Source organism: Oryx dammah, unplaced genomic scaffold (genome assembly GCF_014754425.2).
Source record: "Oryx dammah isolate SB20612 unplaced genomic scaffold, SCBI_Odam_1.1 HiC_scaffold_19, whole genome shotgun sequence".
NCBI classification, from domain to species: Eukaryota; Metazoa; Chordata; class Mammalia; order Artiodactyla; family Bovidae; genus Oryx; species Oryx dammah.
The window spans coordinates 55,991,976-56,002,770 of record NW_024070203.1 but is presented as its reverse complement, the minus strand read 5'-3'; the positions used below and the strand labels follow the sequence as shown (position 1 = coordinate 56,002,770).

Genomic DNA, 10,795 nt, shown 5'->3' with positions numbered 1-10,795 from the left:
CGCCGCTGCCGCCACCGCGCAACGCCGGGACCGAACCCCCTCGCGCCGGGGCCGCCGCCGCCGCCGCCTCGTCTCCGGTGCTGCTGCTTCTGGGGGAGGAAGACGAGGACGAAGAGGGCGGGAGCCGGCGGCGGAGGGGGCTCGGGCGGGCGCCGGCGAAGCCCCGAGGGGGCGCGGAGGAGGAGGATGACGACGACGAGGACGAGGACGAGGAGGTGGTCGTCGAGGTGGTGGACGGCGACGACGACGACGAGGACGGCGACGAGCGCTTCGTGGCCCTCGGCCCCGGCCGCGCGCTCCCTAAGGGCCCGGCCCGGGGCGCCTTGAAGGTGCGAGCCGGCTGCGGGCGCGCGCGCGGGACCCTCGGGCGCGGGGAGGGAACTGGCCCCGGGCTCCGGCGCGGCGCCGGCTGCGGCCGCGACCGGCGACCGCAGAGGCCGGCCCGGGAGGGGTGTGTCCGGCGGCCGCGCGGGCCGAGCGAGGGGACTGATGAAGCTCAACGCTCGGGCCCCACACCTTCCCCGGCGGCCGCTCTCCCTTTCCTCCAGGGCCCGCCGGCCCGGCGTGCTCGTCCGGGGTGGGTTGCGGGCAAAGGACGCTTCTCCCGGGTGAGGCGGGGAACTTGGAGGCGGGACGAGGTAGGAGCCGGTCTGCGCTTGGTGGGGACGGGCGAGGTAGGTGGCCGTGAGGTAATATTCCTCCCCAGGAAGTACGAGGGTCCCCCTTCCCCTTATTCCGAGGATTAGTCTAGCTCGTGGAAACTAGCAGACCGCTTCTCTTGTCAATCTCTCAACCCCTTCTGCATCCGAGAACAATTGTGGGTGAGTTTCCATCACCGGCGCCTGTGAGGGAACCGGTAAGCCCAGGACAGCAAAAACCAAGCCCTGGGTTTCTACATACATTTTGTTGGCAGCTTTCGGCAGTGCCTCCCACCCCCTCAACCCCCCACCCCTGTTTAAACTCAACATTGTTTAGCATTCGGGGTTCTTTCCCCCCCTTCCTCAAAATTGCAAATGAGAGAGAGAAAAAAAAAGGAAACCAGAGAAAGTGGGGGTCATTTGGCATTTTAAACGGATGTGAGTTTCAGCTGAGAATTCAAGCAAAGTCCCTTGTGTACTGAAGCACTGAGAGATCTTTCCGTTTGTGTATCTTCAGGAGATAAGGGGTTTATTATTACACAACTGACTGGCTGGGCTTTCAGGCATGTGATTGGACAAAGCAAACCACGTTGAGGTTCATGCACAGTGTATGTTGCTAAGAAGTTTTGAGGGCAGCAAGTGGTAAGCAATGCAGTGAGTGATTTTTCTGAAGAGTGGTGCTTAAAATCCACTGAATAACACTGTTGATGGGAGTTTTCACAAGATATTGGTATTTCAGGAAGAAAAACACATGAGCTTAATAGATAGAGACTATTAAAAAAAAAAAAAAACCTTTTGAAAAAAAGGAACCAGAAAAAAAGTCTACTCCTCAAAGCATGAAATTGCAGTTCCAAAGAAATGTTAAACATTAGCATTTGAAGAGCCCCAGAGTAGACCCCGGGCACAAATTTCTTTCCTAGACCACCCTGGAAGTACCAGCTCTGGGAGTGAGAAATTTTCAGCAAGTGGTCATTTGGGATGATAGTTTTTGACAGTTGCTTGTTGGAATCCAGACCATGACCACCATCATTACCACGGTCTAATAAAAAGCCTGCATTGTATGGCTACAGGTTATAGCTGGATTTGGAATTAAATCACATGGCATCAGTGAAATTAAGTAACAAGAGTAGTGATTCCTTACCATTTTTGTCCAGAAATACTGAAAAGATGTCTTGTAGTTTGGACAGTCGTTGCACAATTTGTAATGGAAAAATTAATTATAATTTATGTCCTGTGATCAAAGCACACCCAATATAGAAAAAAGATCAAATTTATAAAAACCAAAGAAAGAACTAGAATGTGATCATTCATATTATCAGAAAAAGATTTTCACATCTCCAGGCAAATTTCTGTTAAATTCTTTCAAAATGGGCCTTATTTTATAACATTTTGGGTTGCCCATAACTTTTCAGGAATTTATGTATTGAATAGTTTGAGGTATAATTTTATAATCTTTGCTGCTTTAAAGTCATCTTGACACTGCATCTAAAGAGGTTTTCTAATGAATAAAATAGGATCATTTTATTCTAATGCATTTAAGAATGTCAGTTTGTTGTTTAGTCTCGAAGTCATGTCCGACTCTTTGCCACCCCATGAACTGTAGCCTGTCAGGCTCCTCTGTCCATGGAATTCTCCAGGCAAGAATACTCATGGGATCTTCATGACCCATGGGTCAAACCCACATCTACTTTGCAGGCAGATTCTTTATCACTGAGCCACCTGGGAAGCCCAAGAATGTCTATATATATATATATATATATACACACATATACACACATGTATATGTCAATATACATATATATATGCATTCATTTATTTATATATTTATTAAACACCTACTATGTACCAGGTACTATTCTAGAACACAGCACCTTCCAGATGCCTACATCCTGCAAGAGAATCCAGAGCAACAACCATCCAAACAAAGAAGCCTGGTGCTTGAGATTGTGATGTATCCCCTCATAAGGGAACTGATGCTATTGAGGAGGAAGAGGAGAAAGCTAGTAGAGAGAAGGCCTCCCTGAGGAGGAGACACTTGATCTGAGATTTGAGAGGTGTAGTTTGGGAAGATCGTTCCAGAATAACAATTGCAAAAGTCTTGAGGTGGGAAGAAGAAAAGGCTGAGTGTGGCTGCAGCTTGGTAGGTAGGACATATGTCAGGCAGCTAGCTTACAGGCCAGTGACATAGAGCTTGGTAGGCCTTTTTAAAGTGGAGAAAAAATATTTGCAAGGTTTTAAGCAGTAAAGGCATACAAAGTGTTTTGTTTTGTTTTGTTTTTTAATTTTTTAATTCAAGGATAATTGCTTTACAGAATTTTGTTGCTTTCTATCAAATCTCAGCCTGAATCAGCCATAGGTATACATATGTCCTCTCCCTCTCGAATCTCCCTCCCATCTCCCTCCCCATCCCACCCTCTAGGTTGATACATGGTTTGTATTTTTAATAGAGTCATGCTATGTGGGGTATAGAGGGCAGCTGGGAGGGGCAGGGATCCAGTTTGAAGGTGATTGTTGAAGTGCATGTGAGAGGCCAAGCAGTTTGGACCAGAGTGGAGTTAGACACGAGGGGACAGATTCAGGATCAATTGTGAAGGTCCACCTGCAATAACTTGCTGATGGATTAGGTGGCAGGGGGTGGGGGGTTGACAGACAGAAGGGAATCTGGGGTGAGACCCCAATGTAAAGGTTGGTTAGAGGTGCCATTTGCTGATATTGGGAAAGCTGGAGAACAACAGGTTTTTGTGAGGGGAACAATCAAATATTCTCTTTAGGGCATGTTAAGTCTGAGATGATGCTTAGACATAGGCATGGGAACTGCAAGTAGGTAGATGGCTGTAAGGTGAGGAGAGATTGGGGTTGGAGAGAAAAGTGTGGGAGAAGCAGGTGTGACCTGCTGTGTAACAAAGATGTGAACATACATTCACATGTCTGAGACAATTGACAAAAAGATGGTAGATGTCAGTTATTCTATAACATGAATCATTCAACCATCAGCATGATTCTAAGGACAAGATCATGGGACATGTAAGGTCTGCTCTGCCAATGATGTCCACGATAATATTGAAGCTGGGGACAAGAAAGGGAGTGCAGCAAGCCAGAGGACGGTCTTGGGCCAGACTCTGGGGCACAGCACTGTTTAAGTTTGGGTATGGAAGGAGAAGCCAGCAAAGACAATTGAGAAACAGCAACCAAACAAGTCAGAGGAAAACTAGAAAATAGAAAGTACAGCAAGGTGGGAGAAGATATAGTTCCAGAAGCAGGGAGTAATGAACTGTGTTTAATACTATTGGGATATTGAGTAAGACAAGGACAGAGACATGTTCATTCGGATTAGATAATGCACAATATATTGGTATCCTTAACCAAAGAATGTAAAGTCAGTGGTGTGACCTGAATGGCCTAGCAGTGAACAGAGGTGAGAACACAGTGAAAGACTCTTTCAAACTCTTTTAAAAGTCCCTTGCTAGAAAGTAAAGTAGAGAGAAGGGGGAGAATCTGGAGAACATATGGTCTAGAATTTTTTTAAGATAGGATACAGTAGGCTCTGCAGTAAGCCTGCAAGGCAGGAGTCACGGGAGACATGGGCTTAATCCCTAGGTCAGGAAGATCCCCTGGAGGAGGCCATGGCAACCCACTCCAGTATTCTTGCCTGGGGAATCCCATGGACAGAGGAGCCTGTAGGGCTACAGTCCGTACAGTTGTGTGAGTTGGACACAACTGCAGCGTCTTAGTACACACACATGCACAGTAGGCTCTAATATAGAGACTGTAGCGTGGTAGGAATTATCTGTTACCTAGGATTTGTTGCATTTCCTACTCCAGTATTCTTGCCTGGAAATTTCCATGAACAGAGGGGCTGGTGGGCTGCAGTCCATGGGACTGCAGAGAGTTGAACACGACTGAGCAGGCACAAACACCAAACCCAGCGTAGAGCTGATTGTATTAGTTGGGTATCTAGGCTAACACTGTTGGCCTTACAAATAAATTAGACTTACAAAAGCATTCTCAGAATGGAACTCCTTCATATGTAGGGGATTTACTGTACCATAGGCTTTTTGGCTTACAAGGCTTTCTCCCAACATCTGTGGATTAGGAGTCAGGGCCAGGCTTAGCTGGGTCTGCTGTTGAGTCTCACAGGGCTGAAGTCAAAGTGTTGGGTAGGCTGTGTTCTCATTGGGAGGCTTGACTGGGGAAGAATTCACTTCTCAGTTCACTCTGGTTGTTAGCAGAATTCATTCCCTTTCATCTGTAGGCCTGAGGATCCAGCTTCTTGCTGCCTATTCCTATGTAGGCTACCCTCAGTTCCTGGAGCCCCTCTCCCTCAGCCCCACCTCCACTTCTGCAGTGCTTTGCTACATGATTTCCTCAGCATGGCCTCTTAATTCATTAAGTCAGCTAGGAGAATCTTTAAGTCCCTGTCTGATGGTAAGGTGGAGTCTCATATAAGGCACTGTAATCACAGAAGCAGTACTCTACCATCATTGCCATAGTCTATTGCTTAAAAGTAAAAGAAGGGTCCCACCCACACTTGAGGGGAAGAAATATGCAAGGGCGTGAATACCAAGAGGTGAGGATTGTTGTGAGTCACCTTAGGGAGGAGCCGAAGATGCAGAGAAAAGAGGGATACCTGCAAGAGGAAGTCCTTGGAAAAGGGGACTTGGAAGCCAAGTATTGATACTGGCCTTTGACGAAGCAGAGACCCTTCTTCCACAGAGTTAAAGAGAAGGTAGGGAAAGTGGGTCCCGATGTGGGTGGTTGTGCATTGGATGGTGGTCAGATAAAGTAGTACTCATCGGATGGCTTCTGTTTCCCCCTGCAGCAGGAGGGAAGGTCATCAGCTGAGACTGAAGGAGATTTGAAGAGCTGAAGCCAGGATGTAGTGCTGTGGGAGAGCAGGAGAACAGATGTACCAGAGAAATCAAATAGAGCAGCTGGATAGTATCAAGGACCCACCTGATGTTGGTGCTTCTACATGGACAGAGTAAGCACTCTGTCTGGGTGTGTGATTTTCCTAGCTTCATTCCACTGGTTCAAATACAGAATAATAATAATAATAATCCAAGCTAATGTTGATTAAGTTATTTAATTACTATGCTAGTGCAAATCTGGGCTTCCCCCGTGGCTCAGCGGTCATCTTCCTTCAATGCAGCAGACACAGGAGATGTAGGTTCAATCCCTGGATTAGGAAGATCCCCTAGAGGAGGGTGTGACAACCCACTCCAGTATTCTTGCCTGGAGAATTTCATGGACAGAGGAGACTTACAGGCTACAGTCCAGTGGGTTTTCAGAGTCGGATATGACTGAGCATGCACATGCAGTGGAAGTCTAAGTGTACAGTCTCATCGAAACTTCATTACATATCCCTGTCAGGCATTATTATATCATCCTCATTTTACAGAAGTGATAAGCAATTTACTTAAAAATACACAAGTGTTAGGTGGCAGAGCAGGGGTTTGAGCCCTGGGCAGTCCAACTCCAGATCTAGTACCATTAAGCCTTTGATGTCTCTTGGAGACAAAGCAGAGAGCTGAATTTGGCAGAGGTGAAGTTTAGCCAGGCGGTTGAGCAGTGGAAAGAGAGAATATATTTTTGATGAAGTTGATACTGCTGTGACTATAATGATGGACTATGGGCCCTAAGAAAAGTAAGGACAGGAAGGGGCCATGGGCTGGTAAAAAGTTAGGGGTCAGTGGATTGGAGAAAACAAAGGGGAACCAATAAAATCATTAAAAAAAAAAAAGTAGGAATGAAATACAGGACAGTTTGGATTCCAAGATAATGTTAATATGAATGAATATTTTCTGAATACTTATAAACCAGGAACTGTTCTAAATAGTTTATATGCAGGAGGCTTTCCTGAGAAATTATGATTTGAGAATCAGTATGCTCCAGTTGGGGACTTCCCCAGTGTCTCAGCAGTAAAAAATCCACCTGCAATTTAGGAGATGTAGGTTTAGTCCTTGGGTAGGGAAGATCCCCTGGAGGAGGGCATGGCAGTCCACTCCAGTATTCTTGCCTGGAGAGAATCCCCATGGACAGAGGAGACTGGCAGGCTACAGTCCATAGGATCGCAAAGAGTTGGACACGACTGAAGCGACTGAGCATGCACGCACACCTGCTCCAGCTGAATATACCAACTTGGACCTGAAATAGCACACCTGAGGCTGTTGGTCACAGCAGAGCTGTGGTTCACATCCAGAGCCTGTGCTTTTGATCTTTCCCTATTTGTTTGTGATGTTTATGTCTATTTACATTGAGGAAGATTTGCTACAGCTCAGGAAATAGAGGAATAGATTCGAAGTATCTGGGATGCTTGGTTACTATCATGAACACTAGGTTGGGCTTTAATGAGACAAGAAGAGAAACTTTGTATTACACAATTGTCAATTTCTGATCAAACAAGCTTTCACATTTATGGGCAATGGTAAGATCCACACAGCTCCCCAAACCAAAAGAAACTAACCCCCTGGGTGAGGAATGATGAATGATGAATAGCAGGTAAAGATCTTCAACCAGAACTTTATTTTTTATAAAAGAAAAAAATACAAGGACACTGTCAAACGGAGGAAGGATTCTAGTATAAGTTGTTACTTAGTGAAGGCAAAGCAGTAGGGGGCTGAGATAACAAGGCCAGACTTTGCTCTGCGATGCTGTTTATTAGTGTAGGGATGAGAGCCCGAGAATCTGAAGAGATTGATCATGTACTGTTATATAATAAGTTTAGGAGAAACCTGGACCTGAAAGACTGCTGGTAGTTCTGTTAAGAGTTCATCTATTGGAAAATTGGGAAGAAAGGTTTGTAAGTAAGATTGTTGTTGTTTAGTCACTCAGTAATGTCTGACTCTTTGTGACCCCATGGACTGCAGCACCCCAGGCCTCCCTGTCCTTCACCATCTCCCTGAGGTTGCTCAAACTCATGTCCATTGAGACAATGATGCCATCCAACCATCTCATCCTCTGTTATTGCCTTCTCCTCCTGCCTTCAATCTTTCCCAGCATCAGGGTCTTTTACAATGAGTTGGCTCTTTGCATCAGGTGGTCAAAGTACTGGAGTTTCAGCTTCAGCATCAGTCCTTCCAATGAATATTCAGGACTGATTTCCTTTAGGATTGACTGGTTTGATCTCCTTGCAGTCCAGGGGACTCTCAAGAGTTTTCTCCAACACCATAGTACTAAGGCATCAATTCTTTGGCACTTAAGTCCACTTTCAGTGCTTAATAAATGTTAATCGAGAGGAGTCTGTTTCGTGTGTGCTGGCTCTGTAGGGACGTCTCTCAGACTATTTCTGGGCTATCAGATGACTTGACGAAGCCCATGGCAGGGACTGAGTGCAAGCACTGAATTTCAGTTTGCTAGCAAGTGTATGTCGCACGTGGCCTGCGTTGGCTCGAGGGGAAGGCATGTGCCTCTGATACCAGACAAAGTTGTCATTCACTGAACTGTCGACTGTCAGACATGGAAGTGAAACAGATTATCTGGTAACCCAACACCCTCCTTCAACTGCTCAGGACACTGGGGCTAGGAAATCAGAAATGCCTTGCCCAGTTGGGGCTGACTAGCCCATTAGGCAGGGCCAGGATTAGCACCTGGTCTGCCGATGCCAAGTTATCACCCTCCTTGCCGAGTTAGTCCTTTGTGCCTGGAATGATCTGTCTGTACCTCGTTTACTCCCTTGGAGTTATAGTTAGAAAAATCAGTTTCCTGAAATGATCCACCACTCACTGTCCACTTCTATTTTGGGAACACTAACACATCAGGGAGAGGTGGTCTCACTTGTGGCTGTGGGAGGTGGGCAGGACCCTCTGTGAATCCTGTTCAGATCAGCCCCCCTCCCTGTGTAGTTCCCAAGGCACTTGTATACTCTGAGGATGACTTCTTGATCTTGTTCAGTCGATAAATTGTGTCCAACTCTTCGCAACCCCATGGACTGTAGCCCGCCAGGCTTCTCTGTCTGTAGGATTTTTTCAGGCAAGACTACTGGAGCGGGTTGCTGTTCCCTTCTCTAGGAGATCTTCCCGATCCAGGGATTGAACCCACTTCTACTTTGGCAGGCAGATTCTTTACCACTGAGCCTCCAGAGGATGGTAATAAATGGCAGACGAGCCCCATTTTATTGTGAACCAAATTCCCTTAATTTCTGGTGTGGTGCACCTGGTAAAGCAGCGTAGAAAGCATAGTTTATACTCAGCCCTTGAGTAGGGCCTCTCCTCCTCTGCCAGATTTTACTAGTTGAGCCTCCAGTGCCCCATGGCACAAGGGTTAGGGAAGGAGGAGGAAAGGTGAGAAGTCAGCACTGCTTGGAATCTGCTCACCTGAGCTGAGTGAGAAGGAGCCGAGAGATACAGTCAGGATGCCCTTGACCTCTGAGAGCCCCTGGACACTGTTCATTAGTAAATCTGTCCTGGTCTCATTGCCCTGTCCTCCCCGCTCAGGGGGCCTCCAAGGGGAGAGGTATGGGAGCCTGTCTCTCGCGACCGCAGTGTGTACTATCAGAGCTTCTGGTCTACATGGAGTAGCCAGCCTTGCACCATTGCTTGATACAGTGTCTGCTAAAGCTGAGGAGACTTGACCTTTCATTGTCCTGTCCCATCTCTTCTAAGGTAAATGTATGGTTTCCATTAGACTTTCTGAAATATCTGAGACTGAGAGGCCCTTGGGGCTTCCTTGGTGGGTGGCTCACACAGTAAAATATCTGCTTGCAGTGCAGGAGGCCCAGGTTTGATCCGTGAGTCAGGAAGATCCACTAGAGCAGGTAATGGCTACCCTCTCCAGTATTCTTGCCTGGAGAATTCCATGGACAGAGGAGCCTGATGGGCTATAGCCCATGGGGTCACAAAGAGTCAGACATGAGTGAGTGAGTAACACTTTTGGAGGCACTTGTAACCAACCTTCCAGCTTAGCTGAATCTCTGTTAGAAATAAAGATGATTTTCTTTGGGTTTGCTCTCTAGGTTTCTGGTCATTCCCTCAGGAGATGTTTATTACAGGCCATTGCATGTCATGTTCCTGATATACATGTAGGGAAAAAAGAGTGAATAAAGCCGATTTCCACTTCTGGGGAGCCCACAGCCTGGCAGATTCCTGCCAAGTTATCAATAAAGGGGTTCAAAGCCCCTTTTCCTTTTTATCCCCAAAATCAATATTAGATCTGTTGAGAGACCTTGCGTGGCTACTACAGTTTGGGATGAAATTTTGATATGTACCCTAAAGCATTTGTAGCCAATCTATATGAAGAAGATTATATGATTTGGACAGGAGGTGATTCCTGAGTAATTAGTCAAAGGGTGAGTTTAGATCACAAATTTGACAAATAACTTCTGTTGCTCTCATTTACTGGATGAATTGGAACAGAATATAATAAGTCTGAGATTTGTGTAGTAGAATTAGAGTGACTAAGTTCTCACTTTTAATTTAGGATACTATTTGGAAAATCCAGAGTTAAAGTTTATGCATAGGGGAAGTAGGCTCAACTCTGGAGTTTCGAGGGGCTTCCCAGGTGGTGCAGTGGTAAAGAATCTGCCTGCCAATGCAGGCAGTGCAAGAGACGTGGGTTCGATCCCTGGGTCAGGAACATCCGCTAGAGAAGGAAGGACATGGCAACCCACTCCAGTATTCTCTCCTGGAAAATTCCATGGAGAGAAGAATCTGGTGGTCTACAGTTGATGGGGTCACAAAGAGTCAAACATGACTGAGTGCACACACATCCACGCACACACTAGAGTTTTGAAGGAGAGTCTGTAATTTTAGGGTAAGAACCCTGCAGTAACATACAAGAGGGGTTCATTCATCTTGCAGAAGACCATGGAGCTTTGAAATGCAAAGAATTAAAAGGATTTTGCCTGTCCACAGCTCCGTGTGGACTAAGAGTGTGTGTTTTCCAGGCTACACACTACACTTACCAGCAACACACTTGCTTTCCTTATGTTCTTGTTATACTGGAAGGCTGAGTGAAAGTAAAGTCTCCCTGATGAAGGACTAATTGGAGATGGCTGGTCAAAATAAGTGAATGTCAAAAGTGCTTTGACATTTTAAATTAAATCCAATTTTTTAAAGGCTACATGCCTTGAAATATCATATAGTAAAACCTGTAAGCAGGGTAATTTTAGTCCATTAGTATGGTCTGTGTTGTGGGCTCATTAGTAAGGCAAGAGGGAACGT

The 10,795-nt window shown here is 46.2% G+C and overlaps 1 protein-coding gene across 1 annotated transcript in view; it reads left to right on the top strand.

Moving 5' to 3' along the window:
• Positions 1 to 2: 2 nt before the first annotated feature.
• Positions 3 to 10,795, top strand: part of ZNF704 (zinc finger protein 704) — a gene marked incomplete at its 5' end in the record, with an annotated part of 253,036 nt that continues 242,243 nt past the window's right edge. The window contains one exon of the mRNA XM_040261694.1: positions 3 to 329. Coding sequence (XP_040117628.1) covers positions 3 to 329 — 327 coding nt within the window. The remainder of the gene's footprint in view (positions 330 to 10,795) is intronic.